Source organism: Hesperophylax consimilis, chromosome 22 (assembly GCF_061612785.1).
Source record: "Hesperophylax consimilis isolate HC1 chromosome 22, BYU_Hcon_1.0, whole genome shotgun sequence".
Taxonomy (NCBI): Eukaryota; Metazoa; Arthropoda; class Insecta; order Trichoptera; family Limnephilidae; genus Hesperophylax; species Hesperophylax consimilis.
This window is the reverse complement of record NC_142857.1, coordinates 1,582,557-1,606,575: the sequence shown is the minus strand read 5'-3', so window position 1 is coordinate 1,606,575 and position 24,019 is coordinate 1,582,557. Positions and strand designations below refer to the sequence as shown.

At 34.1% G+C, this 24,019-nt stretch overlaps 1 protein-coding gene across 1 annotated transcript in view; it reads right to left on the bottom strand.

Annotated features, from left to right (window-relative positions):
• Positions 1–23,147, bottom strand: part of Kdm2 (Lysine demethylase 2) — a 60,666-nt gene extending 37,519 nt beyond the window's left edge. Inside the window, exon 1 of the mRNA XM_089645621.1 lies at positions 23,009–23,147. Within this exon, the coding sequence (XP_089501747.1) occupies positions 23,009–23,056 (48 nt within the window). The 5' untranslated portion in view covers positions 23,057–23,147. The remainder of the gene's footprint in view (positions 1–23,008) is intronic.
• Between the last annotated feature and the right edge of the window lie 872 nt (positions 23,148–24,019).

The window sequence follows — 24,019 nt, the reverse complement described above, 5'->3', positions numbered from 1 at the left end:
CGTTGTGTCAAAATCTCAAAGCAATCTGTGAAGAACTTGAGGAGATTTAAGACTTTGAACAAATGAACATTTACATGTTTATTTATATAGATAGATAGATGAAACAATACATGATTATTTGTAATTTCCAACACGTCTCACTAAATAATCTGGGACAGCCAACCGAAATGAAAAACCCTAGAAAATATCCAAATCGAACGGACATATTTATGTATTACTAGCGCAGACCCGTGAAAAATCACGGAATACTATAATTGGTTGATACTGAAAGTATTAACAAAAAAAATATCTGCCTCAGCATCATTGCCTTTTAAAAACACTATCAATTTTAGAGACGATCAGAAATATACCTTCCGAATGACCACCGTTAGTAAACTTGAAAAATTATGAAATCTGACAAAAATTTGAACAAATGAAATACACATTTCAATTATTAGTTAATAAAATAATTTTGATAGTTTCACTTACATTGCTTCCTAAAGCAAGTATACAATATATATGCAGGTATGCAATAATCTTTAACCCTTTCATACCGCGTGTATATTTCAAAATATATACATTTCAGAATAGTTTTCCTCTCTATAGAGAGTCAATAAAAATTAGCGGGTTTTGTTTTCCAATTTCTGGTATAACTGCCTTTTGGCTATGTTTTATTGGATTTTAGCAGGTAGTTTAGGCGGTAGCCATTTCAATACATATTTAGAAACGTGATTTTTGTGATAAATCTCGACGTAACTATTCCTAATGTACTATTTTTCCAACTTCGTTGTAGAGCATTTTGTATGTGTTTTTAAAAAAATAAACGTGTAAAAGCCCAGCTGGACGTGAAATTCAAAATAAATAAATAATTGTTCTTATATCTATGTAAGTAAAATACCAATGGGAGTTTAAATAAATAACTAAATAAAGAATATTATTTTTAATGATAAACTAATGTTTATAAGACAGGGTTTTATGCATAGCACAAAGGATAACAAATAATTAGTCGCCTGAAATATAATAATAATATATATAAAAAAGGATAGTGTGATGGTTCATCTACAACAGTGTGATGGTTAATTAGACACTCATTTTTAATTTGATCTATCAAAATTAATATCGCTATAATATTTATGAAAAGCTTGCTGACTTTGTCTCCGAGAAATTCTCCGACACAGTTCTGTCGGGGCAAGGCCGAGTTTTCTAATTATTCTTGAATTTATTGTGTTCACAGAAATTTGTACCACCGAACTGAATTCACAACAATTGTATTTAGATATTTGGAGACCGCTGGCTGATGACTTATATGCAAAGGCATGCATTCCATATACAAACAGCCTACTCTACATTACTCACATAAAAATCTATATAAATAAAAATGTTCGTTTGTTCAAAATATTAAATCTCGGAACTTCAATGATTTCTTTGAAATTTTGACAAAACGTTGCATTCGAATACGCGTGTTTTTATTTACCTATTTTATATAGATGTCATCTGTGACAGGTAAAAACGTGTGTTTTGAAAAACAGAGCTTTATGTAGGACGTAAAATCAACACGCGCTATTGTTTCACTATCTACACAGCCAGACTGAGCCACAGCAACACGTGGTAGGGTACGACTATTAATATTATAAAATTATTGCAAGAAATCAATCTACACGAAAGAAGATCTAAACTTTGAAAAATACGCGCGAAGTTCCAGCTATGAATCGCAGTGCGAGGCGCGCCTTTACGACCGACCTACTATAACGTGTCAAAAACAGGAACGAAATATGTAAAATGACATATTATTGACTGTACAATGCGCATTCTAGGAAAGATTCGGTACAAATCACAAATGTAGCAATCACTGCCATCTGTTAGTACCTCTATTAATTAGTACAATTTTAGTAACGAAATATATTTTTTTAAACATTATGTTAGATTTCTATCACGCAATTGTGTGGTAGAAAAAATATGTAATTTTTATACATAAAGAATTTGGCTTGTAATGTGAATAAGTGAAGCAGTTATTTGATAATCCTAACCAAAATCGGGTAGAGCATGCAACCTAATCTGTCTTAGCGAAATATTGCAACGTACGTTGTAAGACGGTAAACTTGTATCAATTAATTCCCTGTTTCCTACTGCCTACCCTGATTAAAAACTCTTGTGTACATCACTGTTGTATACCCCTCATTAAAACAGGTCTTTGGAGCGTCCAAATGAGTCCAAATGAGTTGGAGCGTCCATGAGTCCAAACAGAAACATGGACGAATAATACTATTTTTTTTAAACGCACTAAATCATTGCAAAATGACCCCTTTAAAGGAAACGAGCAAAATAATTTTCTTATTATTGCGTATTGCTGAACAATTATTGTCATGCACGTCAATAGTCTTGCCGAGCAAGGTGTTGGCCGTCAATATTGCCATGTCCCGATACGATTGCCGTACTGAATAAGGTATAAAGCCTGGTCTCCTGTGCACAAAATGTTTCATTTTTTTTAAACAATTAAAATTTTCATTCGGCCATGGATAGCAAAAACATTGTGCATGCATAAGCAAATGTGGGTAGCCACGCCCCAATGCTTCAATGTTTTGAAAACATTTTGTGCGCAGGTGACAAATTCACAACACAAAAAAAAACGATCTCCTGCAATAACTCCAACAAACTTGGAAGAAAATCGTTATTATTTAATTAATTAAATATGAATATTAATCGCCTTCGAAATTAGTTTTGGTAGCGGGTAGATGGCGAACAGAGACAAATCGCTGCCTTAGTTCTTGTATGTTCAATAGACCATTTAGCAAATTTTACAGGAGACGTTTTTTTTTGTTTTTACAGACAAATTCTAAAAAATTCTCGATTTTGGTCATATCGTTTAATACATATGTGTAACAGGAAATTATTAAAGATCATTTTTCGAAGATTGAAGCTATATTAAGCCCATATTATGACTTTAAAGGTGGACGTTGAACATGGCTTGAAAATGATGGATGATTATTTTGGATATTGAACACATCGTCTGGAGATTGAACAATTCGGCTCCCATAAGTTTGAGGTATTTTTTGTTCAATTAGCCAATTAGTGGTAAATTGTATATACAGGGTGATTTTCAGATTTCAAATACTTTACTTTTATCTTAGTTAGTAGTTGACTTAAAGTATTACTTTAAAATATACAAACAGAGTCCTTGAGTTGATTTTTCACAAAAACTGCTCTATATAAATCATCCAATATTTTGGAAGTTTGAAAACAATGCACAAGTACTAAGGTACCTACCGCTAATATACTACTATCGGTTGTCGGTGCATGCGTGATGTGAAATATTCTTACATCGTACGTATTACGGCCTCCGTGGTCTAGGGGTACTCTTGACTAGAAATCCGGAGGTCGCGGATTCAAATCCCGGCGTGCGCAAGTAAATTTTATTTGATTCATTTATGTTATTTTACAAATTATTAATTAAAAATAGCATATAGTCTATTTGCGGAATGTTCTAGAGAGGAAGATATGGTGTAAAGACCACCATAAGAATTGAAATGGCTTTAGCCGTGTTTGGTGATCAGATCTGAATAGATACTCACATACCATCTCTCTTCTCCTTCATCCTCCTTCCTCTCTTTCTCCTCTCCATCTCCTTCCCCTCCACACTACCTTCAGCCTCACAATATACTAATATACCCCAATTGAGGATTCCATAGTCTCACTGGCTTTATAAGGTTGGGAGCAGTTGAGACTGTGTGCGGTATTCCATAAAAAAAATCCCGAGTGATGCGTAAAACTATTGAAGTTCAATTTTCAGTTGAAAATTTGTTATATTTTTATTGTTTCGTTACCTACATTTGATAAATGTAATTTTTAAAGTTTACTTACTTTAGAAAGATTTTTTTTTCTTTCGGAAGGTCTTATTTGCCGTGAGCTTATTATTTATGTTGATTATCGTGAGTAAAATATTATTTTTTTAAAGATTTTCAGCTCTTAAAATCCTAAAATTATAATATCCCGCGATTTGGGTTATGGGTGTGCGCTATTTAACATTACATTTATTGTTGTTAGTCGTTTGCCTAGTTGGTTTTATTGTAGTTCCTACATAATAATACGTTTATTGTTTTTTATGTAACTAAAAAAAACTAAAAATCAGAAACTTTTAAATGAATGAATTCAATATTGAAATATTTGGACTTCGTTTTCATCAGCGATCTCAGCAGTGATAACGGACTAAATATGTGTCGTAGATGTCTTTCAATCAGACTATGAGGACAGTCGACTTTTTGCACATTTCCATTTCCTGGCTCTTTTGTTGTATTTCTTCAATAAAAATAAGTTTTAATGCACTAATATAATTTATTAATACTCATTTTAGGCAAAAGTCCTAAGTTTGTAAATAATTAATTGAATAAATAAATAATAAATGAAGCATCTTGTATATTTGCCTAGCCAATTCAAGAAGTACATGTAAAGTATGGTGAAAAAGCCTATAAATAACATAATTTTAAGACTTACCTTCCTATTTGAGCTACTGTTCTAAGGTTTATTGATTCTGGAGTCGGTGAAGTCATTTTTAGTTCAATAACAGTATATATTCGCAATTAAACGTATTATTAGTGGAACAATTTAGTTGTTAGAAAACAACTAAAAATCAACATGGCCGCAAATTTTAACTAGCCGGCACCTGATTGGTTGACAGTGGAGATTGAACATTCAAGACCTCAACGTTCGGCGGGATGTTGAACAAATATCTATGAACTTTTTAAAAATATTATATTCATAACTTTGAGTGTTTGAATGTTCAATATCCAGGAGATTGAACAAATAAGAACTGAAACATTATTCCGTGTGTGGATATTGGCACTCGAAAAATGCTTAAAATGTCACTTAAAAACCGAAAAATATGGTTTTTTTGAGCTTCATTAATGCGCAATAGGCTAATGAACATATTGGCATTCATAACTCAGTTTTGCAAAAAAAGGTCTATTGAACATACAAGAACTAGGACAGCGAAATATAACGGCGGTAAGGAGATAGATTTGGCCCATTTGGATATCGGTAGTCGACCGAAATCGCCGGCAATACAGGACAAAATAAGTAATACACAATACAAAATCTTGACGGCAAGAAATTTCCTGTAAAAAAAGGATGGTAAAATGATGCCGATAAAATTAGCAGAAAGTAAAAACTTGGTCGTTTACCAGAGCCTTGATATATTTCCCCATCGCACTGATAAAATACTCAACAGAATTCAAAGCGAAACTCAAAACTTATCTCTTCATAGTCTTATCCATAAATAAATAATAGAGTTGAAAACTAAACTTTAGAGCCAGCCCGTTAGTACCTACCTACCATAGATATGAGGAGCTGTACCTAAAACATATATAATTATTTTTTTTAAAAAGAAGACCAGTTGGTGCAGTTGGTTTTTCGAACTTACTCCAAATCGGTAGATCAAAAATCTCACTGTCAATATACGATGCTATGTGTAACTGAAGGCATACACTAATAAATTCCTTGTAATCTCTCCTTCACTCTCTCATAAACGACGAATGTAATAGGAAAAAGAGGTTACAGCGGAGCTCTCAGTGGCAGGACCATGGTCCCTGTAGTAATAAGGAGTTTTAAAAAATAAAATTCTTGTAATTATTTTTAATTCATAAAAGTGGTGGTTGAAGACTGTTGGATCGAGTTTTAGTTCTACTAACACTATGGAAAAAATCCCAGATAAGACGGCTTGGACATTGGACATGCGTTTTGAATACCATATAGGAAAGAAAACAGAGCATAATATTAATTTGTATGAGCAGTTCCAGTTCCAGGGGTGAAATGTTCACTTAGTCGTCCCGAGAAAATTATCGCAGAAGCAGTGTGAGGTGAGGCCGGGTATACAATTAATTATAATATATCTAGGCCACCGAAGTAATTAGGGACGCATACACGGAGAAAACTTACTGATATGAAATACTAATTTAATTTATTAAAAACCTGGTCAAATTATTCATTTTTCTGTTAAAAACGGGACTGCAGGCCTTCAACGAATGAATTAGCAAAGTTCCCAACAAAGTAGGTATCAGTTAAAAGCGAATGTTTTATGAGGACGGCGGAACACGTGTTCCTACAAATATTGATATTGACCAAATATATTCGAATACAAGGAAGATATGCTCTCAAGTATTTTTACTATAGAACCGTATGTCGCTGATTTTGAACCAATACTAAGTGTCCGCCCTTTGATATTGACATACTGATATTGTCGCATTCCCTCATGGTATTTATTAGGAAAAGAACGCGTGCTCTCCATATATTCTGAATGACTAATGTTTTAACAGGAAATTGGCATTCTATCACTTTTTTAACAGGATCATTTTTCTCCGTGTAGGCATTGATATAACAATGGGTTCCTAACCCAACTAGGAAACAGTGATAAAAATATATTAATTTGTTGACATTTTAAAAATTGTTCTGTTAATCACTAACTTGCCCCGGACGACCAAAGTGAAACTACGCGGGAAACTCTTAAATCAGCATAGTTTAACCGTCCTGAGTTACTCTTTATTTTTTAGCATTTTATGTATTTTACCTTTAGAAATAAAACTTCTTTCTCAGTGCAATTACTGAATAGGACTTCTATTGAAGATTTTCGATTTACGAAAATAGCTTCGTCTTAAACATCTATTATAATGTTTCATTGAAATAAAGAAAGCAAGCCGATTCTCCTCTAACATTTGTTAATTGGTCGTTTGTACAAAAAAGCACATAAGGCGACGATTTGAAAGATTAAAAAAAACTGATTATGATAAAAATACAAATATTATCAAGCAAACTTACATAGAATTTGGTAAGTTTTTAGATTCTCACGGCCAAAAGCATTTTTGTTGTTTGTTTTTGGGGTGTTATGCCGTGTTGCGCTAACTCCTTCTTTAGCCGACGTTCTCGTAGATCCGAAGATGTGACACATCTTCGGATCTACCGGATCTGCCCTGATGATGGACACTGCAACGCTGTCCGAAACGTCGGCTAAAGAAGGAGTTAGCGCAACACGGCATAACACCCCAAAAACAAACAACAAAAATTACATAGAATTTCTTTTAAAAAAAAATTATTTCCTTCATTTAAAGATCTTTATACTAAAAATGCATTAATTCAAATCATAAAAGAAAAAGACAAGTATCAATTTCTAACTGAAAACCGTACTCGACTTAAATATATTTTTCCATGCCCAAAATTAAACACTTCCTTTGCACAAAATTATTACACTTACCGAGCAAGAATTTTTTTCAATCGACTACCTGAAGAAATGAGAAACATTAATGATAACATCCAAATAATAAACACTGTGAAAAAATATTTTAAAGACAAACTTACAAAAAATAAAAATGTTTCCAATCGAGTTAATCTTAAGAATAACTCACTTCAAATAAGTTTAAAATCATTTTATTTTTAATTACTTACTTATTGTAATAAAACAATGTACACTCCTCTTCCAGCCACAAGCTAATGCTTCTATGGAAGAGGAGTCTTGAAATATTTGATCATATATTGTAACAAATAAACAAAAATGTACTTATATAATAAATAAAAAAATAAAATTTAAAAATATATATATATATACAGGGTGTATCGGCACTAACCCGACAAACTTTAACCAGCTATTCCTTAGCACATTTGGAGTAAAAAATGTTATGGGCACTTTGCTGTCCGGTAGCATTTTTTTTTCAATTAAAAACAAAAAAAAATAAAATTTCCACACCACATCACTGTCATTCGCATTGCGTTTCGTGTTCAACAGCTGCTATAAGCAAGTATGTCAAAAACCGTCTTCGCTCTTTCGCACACACTAAATAATAATAGTTAAAAATGAGACGAATGGTGCCGTGCCATTTCGCTGTGCTTGTAAAAGTGCGCCAATATAGGTACACACGTGCATTATTCAACGGAATTCGAATAAAATATTTGCCAGATGTGTTTTCAAATTTTGACAAAGGATAAAACAGTGGTGACATGTGGTGAAAATATGAATAGTAAATTTTTTATTAAAAAAAAACGTTACCGGACAGCAAAGTGCACATAAGATTTTTTACTCCAAATATGCTAAGGAATAGCTGGTTAAAGTTTGTCGGGTACGTGCCGATACACCCTGTATATATATATATACATATACAGGGTGTCCGGAAACTCGTAGTACAAGCGGGAAACTGGTGAATCTACATCACATTTGGAGTCGATTTTGTAGTATTTTTTTTTATTTGAGCTTTCGTTATCGAGTAAATCGAGTTTGAAGTTGATTTTTTTTTTTTTTTTTTTCTTATCAAATTCTTATAAATTATTACTGAAGATCAAAGTACCCAACTAATTAAAACTATTTGAAAGTAAAACAAATGAAGAAACTCGGATTTGAAGCATTATTTTGAAATCAACCTTCATTTAACCCGGTGTAATCATAAAATATTTCTGCTCTGCAGGGTTAAAACATCTGTTATTCAACCCTAAACACCAGAAAAAACTTTAACCCTAAAATAGCCGAAAAATATTTTTTTTTTGTTTTTTTTTTTTTTTTTTGAAAATGCTCAAATCAAAAAACTTTATGTTTTTTTGGGTTCCCCATGTGGTGTAGATTCTCCAGTTTCCCGCTTGTACTACGAGTTTCCGGACACCGTGTATATAATTATGATAAATTCTTTGTAATACGTTTTTGCGTGGTTTCCCGGTTGTTCCGAGGCAATCCTGACCGTTTTTGTTAAAATGTGGGGCAAGCGAATGGTTAAGAGGAAGCTACAAGCCAAAAATGTGTATATTCTTGGTATACCTTATATCAGTGCTCCGCAACCTTTTCTCACCTACGACACACCAAATTTCTTCCTAGAATTCCGCGGCACACCAAAAGCTAAAATATATAGATGTTAAATTGATTCACAAATTTTACAATAATTTCTTGTTTTTTATTTGAAACGTATACATACATACATATAACTATAACATATTTATTTTTCCGCAATCTTAATAATTATTATAAAATAATAATAAATTAATGAGCGATTAATTGTTAAATTAATCTGCGCTTGTTTCGAAGAACACAAAAGTTTTATATTCGGCTAGATTTTTGACAGCGCAACCCGAAGTTGTTGGTCAAGACCTTTTAAGAATGACCGCTTATCATTTTTAATTAATAAAACCGTTGAAAAACTTTGCTCACATAAATATGTCGTTGAAAATGGAAGTAGTGTTAAGAATGCTTTGACGGAAATGTGAGGATATTCTTTTTTAACGTAAATCCAGAAAACATCTAATGGATCTTCGGAGAAGTGAAATTTTAATGTCATGTCATTATTTAAATCGATAAATTCCACTCGAATTTGCAGAGGCAGTACTTCCGTAGAATTTATTGCATTGGTTGCAAAAGGATTTCGAATCCAATCGTATTGTTCCGTATTAATGGAATAAAAATATTCACCAAATTTCTGCTGAAGCATACTTAAATGTTCTTGGGCCAGATCTACAGTTAATTGTTTGTTTTCAATTGTACTATGGTTGACCCTTTGGTACATTTCCAAACATCCTTTTTGCAACTCTTTCTGCCAAAGTTCGTTATTAAGTTCGTTCTAATGCTCGAATATATCAGCCATGTATGCAAGTTTGGCTATCCAGTAATTATCCTCGAGTTTCGATGTTTCGTTGATCTGAAGCGCAAATTTTTCAGCCAATAACAGTTTTCTTATCAGTGTTTCTAATATATTGTGAATACGTCTTTTAACAGTATTTGCAGACAATGAAAAATAGACAATATTATGAAAAATATTTTTTCATTGTGTATTAAAGACATAATGAAATATTGTAAAATGTCAAATACATTGAATTTGACCACGGCACACCTGTGTCCGGCTCACGGCACACCAGTGTGCCACGGCACACCGGTTGCGGAGCACTGCCTTATATTGTAGGTAATAGGCATTAAAATCGCTTGACGGAAGTCAGAAACGTTCGATTTCAAGCACAAAACTGGTTTTTATTTATTTAGTAAATAATTTTATAAGAAAGCAAAAAAGTTAACCAAGTGAAACTGTCACACATAATTTTACCTTTACGCGTTCATACATTTCTATTGGAAAATATTTTTTTTAGTACTTTACATTTATATTTTTTATTGATTAATTTATTTTTTACTTGTATTCTACTCAAGCGAAACAATAGTAGGCCAGTGCAATTAGCGCCAAAAAGGGGGTCGCGATCGAAGTAATTCCGGTAGTCCCAATTTTTTTATATGTTATACAAACTGATCCCCTGATGTAAAATCTGATTTTCCGACCTTGGCGCACCTGTGCTCGCGCCGCCATTTTGAAAAAACTGGCCCAAAATCTAGTTTTTCCCGAATATCTCATTTCCAATGCAAATTTCGGCTAAAATATCTTAACAAGTATAATAGAACATAAAATAACCTACAACTTTTGTTAATAAAAATTTCTTCTATCTCTAATAGGTACCGAGGTAGAAAGTCGTAAAGGTGCGTATATTTTTGAAAAAACAAGTTTTTTGCGCGACTAGGTTTGGTTTTTTATAAATACCTCGTTTCCAGTGGAATTTCATGAAAATTTTATTGATACCAATTATGTAGAACATAAAATTTCAAAAAAAGCTGTGCCGTTTTTATGTTTATATAGTTTTTTACCGATATAAAGAATAAACAAGTCCAGGTAGGTACGCACAGAAAATCTATCACGGTTTATTATCACGTTATTAGTTTTTTTGCATTTTTAAATACAAACATCTATAAATTTACTAGAGGGCACTTCGGTATGGGGGGGGGCTACCCCCCACCCTTCTACTCCTCCCCTCCGGTTCCCTTCAGTTGCCGCATGTCACGTCTTGAGCCTGGAGCGGAGCTTGACAGCGTCAGTGTCACAGCAGCGTTCAGTTCGAAATGATTCAGTGCAATCGAGTATGAAAGATTTACAAAAGAGGGCTACTTTACGATCCAACGGTCTCATAAATTTTGGTCAGGGATTTGGTCTGATATGACCATCGAACAAACTCTGATGAGATCGATGAAAACATCTGGAGGTTTGACCCAAGGACGGGGAATCACAGACAGTTCCATCCTTCGTTGGACTGCTGGATTCGTTTATCTGCATAAAATTTGTGAGGGTATCGAGTTATTTTGTGGGATTGAATCAGGAACGTCAGAGCAACATGTAGAGATGAGGCTTGCAAGAATTAAGAGGGATGATCGAGACGTTCAAACTCTCATTGATTGGTTTGCTTGCCATGAACCATTTCCTAAAACAAACGTGATTATGTCTATTAGCAGTGGCACAATCGGTGATAGCAAAGTCACTTGTCACATGGCTGAAAAGATGGGGAAATTAGCTATGTCTAAAGTTATCAACAAGAACTTTGGAAACCTACACTTAAAACGTAATGATGCAATAGTTTCTCTTACGGCGGTGACCAGCAGTGTCAAAAATCAGGGTGTGACTATGTCAATATATCCATTAATGCTATTCCATCGTATGTGTATTGCCAAAAAGTCTGAAAGTGAACTTAAATAATATTTTCAATATGAACTCTCTCCTGTACCATTGTCTCTTTTCTCAGAAGAAGGCATGCGCAAAAGAACGAAGTCTATATTTTATCCATCATTAAACCCTCTACCAAATAATACAGAACTGGGAAGCAGTAAAATACAGGTAATTGATGGAGGATATTTACTGCACAAAGTTGTATGGGGCTCGTGCTCAACCTTTTTCAGTAATTTTCCAGCAATATGTCAGATATGTACAAAATCACTATGGATCCAATGCAGTAGTGGTATTCGATGATACCCAGATTCTATGGAAAAGAAAAGCACTAAAGGGGTGGAAAGAGCACGGCGTGACAGAGTTACAACTTCTGCTGAAGTTTTGTTTTTTGAAAGCATGCACCCACAAGTGCCACATGAAAAGTTTCTGGGAAATGAGAAGAACAAGTCTCGTTTTATTTCCCTACTCAGAACCCCATTTGCACGATCCCACATAACGACAGTACAAGCTGAAGAGGATGCTGACGTTCTCATAGTGAACACAGCAAATTCGTTGTCATCTCAACATGATGTAGTAATAATCGTTGGTCAGGATATTGATCTGCTGGTACTCCTCACAGCTCTCTCACCTCTCAACGTATATTACCAAAAAGTTCTAACGCGTTGTACTCGAAAAAATGTTTTAAACACATTGAAATAGTTGAAAACATTTTATTACTTCATGCCATAAGTGGTTGCGATACAACTGGAGCTCCGTTCGGTTAAGGCAAACACAAATTTTGTAATATTCTTCTCAAGAACCACTCAGTGAATGAACTTGTTCGTGTATTTCAAGACCCAAAAGCAAAGACAGAAACAATCACTTTGGCTGCCGAACAACTATTTGCACTTTTGTATGGCGGCAACGAGAAATCAAATTTGGAAAATTTAAGGTACATCATTTTCGTCAAAGGAGTAAAAAAGAACAAATTCAATTTATCCAGGCTACCACCCACCAAAGATGCAGTCCAGCAACACGCTTCAAGAACATACTTGCAAGTGCAGACTTGGCTTGATCACGATAAAGATCCGACTGAATGGGGGTGGAAAAAGGATGCTGTTGGGTTACTTACTCCAGTAACAATGTTGAAGGAAGCTGCACCTCAGGCCTTGCTGAACTTCATATCATGTCAATGTAAAAAAGGTTGCGCTGGAAAGTGTACCTGCAGAAAGTCGGGTTTGAAATGTTCCCTACTCTGCATTCATTGTAATGGCAACTCCTGCGAGAATGCTGTAGAAGCCTTCGTTGATGACGATGACAGGAATATGATGACCCAGTCGCCACGAATTTGGGTGATAAGACAGATGAAGAAGCTATTCAGGGCCACAAGTAAGAAACTATAGTCAAGGGCTCGTACTTCTGTCTAAACTGATCTACCATTAATTTTATTTTTTGTTATGCTGACAACTTAACTAATAAAGAAAAGAATGTCAATAAATGTTAATTTTACGAAAATACCAATTTTGTATCTTTTTATGTACCTTATCATCTTAATTGTATTAATAATCTTAAATGAATGTTGTGATTACGTTGATAGGCATGTCAGACCAAGCTGCGAGCACAAATGTAGTGGCTTGGCCTATTTTAGTGGTCTTCCCATTGGGAATGTATGGCGATCGATATGCTGAAATAGTCTATCTACTATAATTATAGCTAGGTCTGACACAGGCATGACGATTGTTGCCAACGTATATGTTCTTAGAACAATAATTGTTAAAGAAAAATAAAATCAAGGAATGCCAAGTTTAAAACACCTAACCTCAGTTTCAATTTTTGGCCTGGTTTTGGTGGATTAGAGTTTGGATACGTAATAGAGATAAAAAATATAAATTATATACCTATTTCTTTAACGAAATTTTATTTTCTACAAAATTATTATCAATAAATTTTTCACAAAATTGTACTGGAAACGAGGTATTTATAAAAAACCAAACCTAGTCGCGCAAAAAACTTGTTTTTTCAAAAATATACGCACCTTTACGACTTTCTACCTCGGTACCTATTAGAGATAGAAGAAATTTTTTATTAACAAAAGTTGTAGGTTATTTTATGTTCTATTATACTTGTTAAGATACTTTAGCCGAAATTTGCATTGGAAATGAGATATTTGGGAAAAACTAGATTTTGGCCCGATTTCGGCCAGTTTTTCCAACATGGCGGCGCGAGCACAGGTGCGCCAAGGTCGGAAAATCAGATTTTACATCAGGGGATCAGTTTATATAACATATAAAAAAATTGGGACTACCGGAATTACTTCGATCGCGAATCGCTAATTGCACTGGCCTATAGGAAAACCTTCAATTTATCTAAAGCATATTTTTGGTATTCATAATTCACACGAATTCATTATAAAGATTAATCAAAATAGTGATTTAGCAAAGCTTCGCCTTAAAGCCTTTTTTTAAAAGATTTATACTTTATTTTTTTCTAGGCTTATAAAAAGAATTTTAAAATGCTCAATTATAGCAAAGGCCAATATCGTGGGGTCACTGCCAAAAGTTGGTAATTACATCTTTTAGTTTTTTGAGTTAGGGGCCGTTCAAGTATTACGTAAGCAGATTTTTTTTTTTTTTTTTTTATAATATTTAATTTTTATTTAATATTAAATTTACAATTACATGTTATTACATTACATTAAGATTATTTTCTTTTTATTACAGTACATTATTACCATTATTTACCCCCTCTTCCCCCTTGTCACCAAAAGTAAGCAAAGTTCTTACCCCCCCCCTCCCATGCTTACGTAAAAATTGGTACCTATATGCATTTTTCTGTTAATGTATTCTGTTTAAGCGAGTACCTAAACGTATTAATTATTTGTGGGAATCCCCGAATAAGTATTCGGTTTTCAAAAATAGACAATGTGTGGGTTGCCAATGTATAAAAAAATAACTACTGCTGAGCAGTGCTGACGTAATCATTATCTCGACCCCCCCACCCCCACATGTCATCAAAAATAAGCAAAGACCCCCCTGCCCCCCTATAGTGCTTACATAATACTTGAACGGCCCCTTACCGATGATTTTAATGTTTATGTATTATAATCTGTCTGGAATAACTTTGGGTTCCTTATGTCGTTAAGTAGGTTTTTAGCTACTGATTTTTAAATAATTTACTGAACAGACAAGGAAAACATTGCAAAAGCAATTACATAAATTAGCATGTTTGTTTAAAAAACAACATTTTAATGATTTTTTTTTAAAGTCAAAATTATAAAAATGAGTTTATTCCCAAAAATTTGTTTTGTAAGTTAGCAACATTTGTTGGTAACCATGTTGTGGTCTACTCGCAGTACATCATCCGGTAGGCGACACATTACGCTATACGCATCGTGGCTTGGCCTATCTCAGCATATCGCTCGCCATACACCACCAATGGGAATGTATAGCGAGCGAAATGCTGAAATAGGCCAAGCCAGGAAAATATAGCGCGCTTATAGCGTAATCTGTCACAGGCTTCAAAGATAAACTGACGATTAGCACTACCACCACACCACACTCCACAGTAATCAGAGGCGGATTTGCAGTCTTGGCCGCCCTAGGCCCCAGACCATGTAGCCGCCCCTTTCTCAGTACCCATCATATTGACCAGGAGTATCCAAACTTTTCAGTAAGTTCCTAGGGTCAAAACCGTTTTAATTTTCCTGCCATTATCATTCATGGTTCATGGGGTGAGATTTGTCCAGGTCTTGGCGGGCGGTAGGTACTTAGGAAGTAATTTCTTGTTATCATCTGTGACTTTTTTGTCACGATTGGCCGCCCCTAATATCTGGCCGCCCTAGGCCCGGGCCTACATAGGCCTAAGGGCAAATCCGCCTCTGACAGTAATCACAAAATTTTGCTTGTGTAGTGATGGAGGAGTTAACCAGTCGAGGAATTGAACTCACGATGATTGGGTGGGAAAACCAGACGCGATGCGAACTCGATCACTGATCGGTTAAATGATGATGAATCTCGATTTTGATGATCAATATGATTCTGAATCACTTCACAGTGCATCGCCTTAACCTTCCCGTACCGCAGGGGGTAATAGACATCCCCCAAATGAGAGTTTTGTGCGATATTTTAGTTTTTTTTAAATCAAATATTCTATAATTTAGGTATCTTAGAAAACGATTCGATAATCTATCTGCATTTAAAATAAATATCTTGTTACTATTTTCAATTATTTTTTTTAAATAATTATTATTTGCATATTTTAAATTTACAATCATGGATGAAAAAAACATTTCCAGGTTGTAGACCAAATTGGTTTGGCTATATTCGTGCCTATATGTTAATTAAGCGGTTTAATGCTCAATGCAACGATAAATCATATTTAGTGGCAGAAATTATTTTTTTCAAAAATTCTTGAAAGATTCTTTTTTTTATTGGCGCCCTTTTTTACTCATTTAAAGTACGCTCTAGCGTGTTTAAATCGCACTTTATGAAACGCGCGTTTTTTATGGCAACATCAACAAATCAACAAAATGTGAAGTCTAAATGTCAACTTTTAACTATAAATCCAACTATTAATCTTATGTGACAGATTGCAAATTAATGTTTGTGTTTTTCATTTCCATGACAACAAGATATTGTGATGTCACATCACGAATTCATTAATAGTTCTTATTTCCAAATTTTTAATAATAATATCAATATTTATGTTTTCAAAGCGTACCAATAAAAAAAATAGCGTAAAGTATTCGTGGATAACTGGTCTTTAAAACACTTGCTTTATTTCGATTATATTCGAAAAATCGCGCGTGTTTTAAAGACCTGTTTATCCACTTATACTTTAATATACTATTTTATAAGTGAAATCCCGTGAAAACTAGGTCAAAGAGTAATTCAAAACGTTTTAAATATATTATATCCCCATATAGCTTCCGTGTGTAGCGTGAACATATTATTACAATATTGTACACCCACACATATATTTATATAGTATGTTCCTCGTATGTAACGAGCTTAATTAAGTTAACATTTGCTTTAAAATGTTATTTTATTATTTCTCTTCTCTCTTCTTTATTTACAAAATTTAATATGGACTATAATATGCGATGCAAATACCAGTTACTTACCTTCACGTTTTGATTCTTTATAATATGTACCTATTATTTGATTATAATAAGTATGCTAAACAAACATAAGTTAACTTTATGTTTTACTATATTTTATCTAAATCTATTTTTTCTTTCTTTTTTTGTACTAGATATGTATACCAATTCGTCAAAATTTTGACTGTCCTAAAACAGGAATTCTTCCTAGTTGGACAGACAAAACATTTTACAAATGTACAATGTGTATATCCTGTACTAAATAAATAAAAAATAAATATCCGAGTAATGGAGAATTAAGAAATACGATTGCTCCGCGATATATATGGGTGACCCTAGTCTGGTGCAACCCCTCCGAATGATGTATGATTTTTACCTTCAGGTACGCAAAGGTCAAGTATATAATTTGGTTATTATCTATTCTCCTTACAACAGCGGTAAAGTGAAAAATAACCAAAACTTCACAACAGCCGCAATGACACGCCAAAACTTCTACAATCGATTCCATGGCAATTGATCCCCTCCTCCTAGATCACCTCGGACAGTTAACCCCCCGAAAAGTTGATTCCTGGACAGTTAATCCATGTGCCAGTTGATACCTCGGACACTTAATCCCCCAAAGACTTATTTATGCTGTACGTCCTTATTGGTAAAGTAAGTATACAGAGAAAATATACGGCCGAATGGCAAAAGTCGATATACTTTTATCTGCAGGCGTCTTGAATGGTCTCCGTGTCATCTTGTCTTTTGTTGCACTGTATGCTCCTTCGTGACACGGGATTGTTTTCAATACCAATTACTTTGTTACATTACCAACGAGGACGTGCAGCAGAAATAATCCTTTGGGGGATCAAGTGTCCGAGGGATCAACTGACATAGGGATCAACTGTACGGTGGGCTAACTGTCGGGATCACTTTATAAATTCATTATTATTGCAAGGGATTTTAAACTAAATGTTATTGTTCATCGGTACATCGCATAAGTGACCAGACCAGATAAACTTGATATTTCACTGGGGTTTCCAGGGGTTATTTTCACTGAACAGTATCTACTCGACGCCCTTGACGTTTACACTAAAACTGAACGCCTAAAACCACATGTAGGGAAACACGGTTTCATTTGCACATACATAAACACACACTTCACCACAATCTGTCCTGATGATGGACTCTACGCAAGTATGTACGCAAGGCTGTCGGAAAAGATGGCTAAAGAAGGAAGCTCAACACGGCATAATACCCTTAAATCAATCATGATAAGATAAGGACTATCTATTATAGATTTTGACAAGATTTTTCGACTCCTACACACCGGACAGGCTATTGAAATCAGCTCAATAAAGATTCCACATAATATTTGAAAATATTTTATCATTTTCTCTAAAAATAAGAAAGAATTGAGCCTACTTTGGACACACGGACACTTCAACAATTCAATTATATTGGTTTATATTTTCAACCAATAGAACAAGTCCACAAATGCATTTACGCCAATTTCTGAGCTGACTATCGCAAAAATGAAGAGTAAACAAAAATCATTATTTAATGACGCTATTAATTAATTTGTCGACAGAATCATGTAAATAAGAGTTTTTATTATTATTTTAGCGACTATATAGAACATTGTAGGTACACACAAAATATCATGGTGGATTTCAGTATAGTAATGGTATTTCTAAGTTCTCCTTACTAGGGTGACCTGTACTGAGGCCGAATAGGTTATTTAGTTCTATTTTATTTGTCTTCTATGTCGTTTTCGGTGTTTTTTCATTGACCTCTTTCAGTCAGATTTTTATTCTTAGTCAGACGGTCAAGTATTTCCACTTTGCAATAAAATCCAAATAAATTTATGAATATTTCTGAACGTTTCCGAAAAATAAAAACTGTTTTTGAAAGGTGATGAAATAAACTTTCATATTTCATGGTTACAAATAAACATATATTTTTGGAAATATAATTTTTTAAAGCTGAAACTAAATTACTGATAACGAAAAAATATATAAAACAAACTTATTTTATTAGACAAATGTATTACAATCGTTATTGTCGCCTCACTTTTTTGTTGTTTCATACAAAAATAATTAATAAAAAAATTCTTTCTAATTTTTTTTTCAAATTGTAGTCGGTACCTTTGGTTTCGTAAAGGTGCACATTTTAATTATTATGTGGTTAATTTTTTAGATTTGCATATAAAGCTTTGGTTTTTTTTTCTTTATAACATCGTTTAATATTTCTAACTACAACAGTAAGGATGACACAGCGATTTCTGTGAGATCATATGAGTTGTTCCCAAAAGCGAACAAATTAGCCAAAAAGGTTAAACTTTCCTAAACGTTTTATATCTGCGGGAAAGATGTTGTGAAGTTTTATATCTGGGGGAAAGATGTTGTGAACTTTTATATCTGGGGAAAGATGTTGTGAACTTTTATATCTGGGGGAAAGATGTTGTGAACTTTTATATCTGGGGAAAGATGTTGTGAACTTTTATATCTGGGGGAAAGATGTTGTGAAGTTTTATATCTGGGGGAAAGATGTTGTGAAGTTTTGTTGCAAAATAAATGTAGTTTTTTTGTCCGAATGTAGTTTTATAACTTGGAATGTTTTTTATGTCATTTTGATTCGATCTAGCGTGATGGATACGCAGATTCCGTATTTTTTAAAAGTTTCAATAGTATATTTTTGGCACATATTTGTATTACTCATATACCTGTTTCGACGTGTATATTTGAGAATTATTTAGAAGGCAGTAAGTCATTTGAAACAGCTTGGTATTGTGACTGAAGGTAAAAATGAAGAAACAACCTTCACAGAGCATCCCCAAATCTGAGACAAATGATTTCCAACTTACAACTATTAGTTAGTTCTGCTCATTCGAATAAAACGCAAGATGGATCATTATTGAGAAGGCTTAATTGAATTGGTAGTATCTATCTACTGATAGCCCTTTCCTCTTGGAATGCTCTGACTGCCTGAAAAGTTCAGCTGTGGTCATCGCCATGGCTTGTTCAAGATAACACATGGCAAAACAGATGTTCTGACACAACATAGCATGAGGAGTGGTGCATATTTCTAAAACAGTAGATATTATATTTTTCTAACCTGTAAATGTAAAAATGTCAAAATAAGAAATCTTGTTTACTTTAATAATTAATCTGACGTTTAATAAAAAATAAATTGCAAGACTATTTTTTTATTTTATTGATAATATTTATAAGTCTTACGAATATATTATAATCCCTGCCCTACCTCCCTATGAAGAAGTGTTCGCACATACTGTGTCGATTGTAAACAGTACTACATTCTAATATTGACACAACATTAATAAATCATTCTCTTTTTCACGTCGAAAACATTTTTGTATTTTGTGTGATTGGTTCAAATTTGAAAGTATTTTTTCTTATCAGGAGTTTTTAAAGAGTGGTTTGAATGGTAGAAGAAGTGAGGGACGCCCGAGGTAGACTTAACGCATTATCTCTGGACTGGAATGCGATACGGAGTCGAATAAGAGTCGATATAATGTAGTTTATTATAACAGTAACAATGAGGTATACAGTTGTGAATGATGGAAGTCGGGGCCGCCCGAGGAAGACATGGCACGATCAAGCATCATTTCTTCAGAATAATTATAGTGATTTGTTTTTGGGGTATTATGCCGTTTTGCGCTACCTCCTTCTTTGGCCAACGTTTCGGACAGCATTGCAGATTACACATTTGCCCTGATGATGGATACTGCAATGCTATCCGAAATGTTGGCTAAAGAAGGAGGTGACGCAACACGACATAACAACCCCAAAACAAATCACTTTAATACTTTTGGCCGTGAAAATATCAAATCATAATCTTCAGAACAATATTATTACCACCTTTAAAATAGACCTAGTTTTCAGGTACACAAGAATTTACAACCTATTTACTCCGAACCCGAGCAACGCCAACTAGTACTTTATTAAATGAAAGTCAATTATAATTGAACAAAAGAAACAGTGGTAATATGTGCACGTTTCACTACTTGCCATGAATCTGCGGCCTCAAAAACCTTTAATCCAACCCCGAGCAACGCCGCAGCTAGTATTTTATAAAATGAACGTCAATAATAATAATAATAACAAAAGAAACCATGGTAATAATTACGACCGGTCGGTGGCTGAGTTGACATCGCGTTTTGTCCCACCCAGGCGTAGTGTGTTCAATTCCTAGGCTGGCTAAGTCCTCCATCACAACACAAGAAACATTTTCTCTTACTGTGGTGGTAGTAGATTTTCAAATATTGTCAGGTTATTCGTCACCCGGGAATGTTTGTCTTTCTTTTAAAAACAAAAAGCATGTTTCACTACTTGCCATGAGTCTGCGGCCTCAAAAAACTTTACTCCAACCCAAAGCAACGCCGGGTAAGTAAAGTCAATAATAATATAACAAAAGAAACAATGGTAGTAAATGCATGTTTCACTACTTGCCATGAATCTGCGGCCTCAAAAAAACTTTACTCCAACCCAAAGCAACGCCAGGTACTCAATAAAGTAAAGTAAATAATAATATAACTAAAGAAATAATGGTAATAATTGCACATTTCACTACTTGCCATTAATCTGCGGCCTCAAAAGAACTTTACTCCAAAATATAAATGAAAGTCAATAATAATATAACACAAAAACAATGGTAATAATTGCATGTTTCACTACCTGCCATGGATCTGCGGCCTCAAAAAAACATTTGAAACCGGTGAATATATTAGTTAAATACGATATTTTTTTTATTAGTGATTAGGGATGGTCCCTGTGTTATGGCGGGCGACATTTACAGATTTAATTTAAAACATTATAATTATTATATTACGCAACTCAGATTTAATAATAATGGTACTGAAGTTTCAAAATATCGATTAATAAATGTTTTAATAAGTACTTATGCACTATTTAAATGCACACCATACCAGACGGACAGAAAACATTAAGGACGGGTTGTTTCGGAGAATTTGAACAATTCATCAAATTTCAACGTTCATTTTCGGGTTCTGTGAAAGTCATATTCAAGTTCTGTTATTATATCATTGTAGGCTAGTTGCTTGACAAAACTGAAATAAAAACAGAACTTGAAAAATCTTTCACAGAACTTGAAAATGAAAATTGTTTACTGTGTAAAAGCATTCAATTGTATAGCTTAGTTCCCTGTGAAATTAACTATTTACCTATATTGCATATTTAAACAAAACGTTATTATTATACATGTGATAAATGTAAAGTGAAAATTAAAATGTATGTTTATATTATTAGACCACAAGAATATTAATAAATAAATATTTAAAAATCTTCGTAAAAAATATATAAATTTTGTTATACTTCACGTTACAGTGTCCATCATCAGGACAGATATGTGACACATCTGCCCTGATGATGCACACTGTAACGTTGTCCGAAACATTGCCGTTGGCTAAAGGAGTTAGCGCAACACGACATAACACCCCAAAAAAAATTAACAACAATACTTTTGGCCGTGAAAATATTAAATCAATTTATAATTTTCTTTAATCGAAAGTTTTTTCAAGCTAAGTAAATAAGTATAAAAGAAAAATGTCGTCTAAGATGTGTAGTTAATTTATTACAATAATTACCTACGTAACTGTTCGATAATACTAACCACCAAAGGTAATTTGCATAAATATTTATATTAGTAGGTACTTAGTACGATTGTATTTTATAAGCTACGTGTATAAAACAATGCAAATAATATCTTCCGCAAATAGAACTCCCCACCCCTTCTCGCACCATTGTGTTATGTTTATATAAAATTTAATATCAAATGAACTACACGAAGTATAATGTAAAAAATAAAGGGTTTCTTTCATAAATTAATAATAATAACAAAGGACAGCTTCGTTCGGATCACAATGAGAGAAAAATGAGCAAGGAGCCGGCAAAACTTTGCACAATAAAAATGTTTACATACAATAGTGGGTACCTATTTATGATAATAGCGCCTCGGGGTTCGTTCGCTTTTCCTCTCGGAATCAAAACATACGTGTGCAAATTGCAGCCAAAGATCAATAAAAACTTTTCTGCATTGTTACTTCCGAAAGATTATCATCCATCGATCGCCTCTCCTCGTCCCAGCCATGACTAGTCTCCTGCGAGGAGAGGAAACCTATTATATTATTAAACGCACGGACTATACACATATGGCTCGTTTGTGCAATTTGACGTTTCTTGGCATGAGCCGATCCGTAGGGGCCGCCGCTTTTAAAATGAGGATTATGAAACTCCCACGTCGTTCGGTCGCGAAAACCGCGCTGACAGAGGGACACATTTTTTAAACATCTTGATACGAAAAATATTTACCACGAAAATCTTCCCGAAAAACAAACTTGGACACAATAAAACAGTCGGCCGCCAATGTTTACGTGATCCCGAATAAAGCCACCATGGCGTCACTCCTATTTTATAGTAAAACTCTGGAAATTAACACTTACCAGCTGCCGTGTGAGATGTCTCTTCGTCGGCGGCAAGCTGTCCGACATTTTGATGCCTTTTCTGACGCCTTTCGTGGAAAATTGCACCGATTTACGTAAATAATTTGGTCACCACGAAACAGCGTGAAGCACCACCCGCCATTTGCAATTCACAATGCTGATACCAACCGGGCGAAATAAGCGAAGCCGAATTTCTTTCATTATTTTAACGCTGTCACGTTGGTGCGACTGCGGCAATTCTGCCATGTGATTGGTCGGTTTGAGGCGCATGCGCTCGGCGAAGCGCGCAAAATTTGATAAGGAAATTTTAGATTAAAATAAAATATTAGTTTAGTTTCGTTTAGGATACATGACGGCTGACGGCGTTGTGGAGTTGGCGATGAGAGCGCTCATGGTTTGCGAGTTTACTGGTGCGTAATTAATAAAAATGAGTGCAGTGTATAATTTTGTAATAGAATACACACAGACAGTTCTTCATATTGTGAATTCTCATTTAGGTTTTAAACCATTATGTAGGTACCCGCATAATATTACTGTGCGAGTTAGATTGAGTGAAAATATTTTTGTTTGAATAAAATTAAGGAAAACATAAAGTTTTGTGTGTTTTATAATAAATACGATTTAGTGTAAAAATATACGTGTTCTCAATAGTGTGTAATTCAAGATCGGATAAATAAAATTTCTAAAAGGTGAGTCTTTTATTATTTGGTGCACCTCTGCATTTTAAAATTATGGTTTTGGAAAATTAATGTTATCTAAGTAGGAACTGTGCATTTTGCAATTTCTTAAATTCACATTGTACAAATAACTAATGTTACATCCTCCAACTGTAGGTTCCAAGGCGTCGTTCCTTTTTTTAATTTTATTTTGTATTATTGCGTATGTACCTATGTATTAAAAAAGTATTATTATTCAAATTTAATATAATATATACGAAGTAAGTAAAGGAGGTACCAATATTTGCGGCACGTTCCAGAGTGGTGGATTACTCAAATTCTAAATAATGTCATG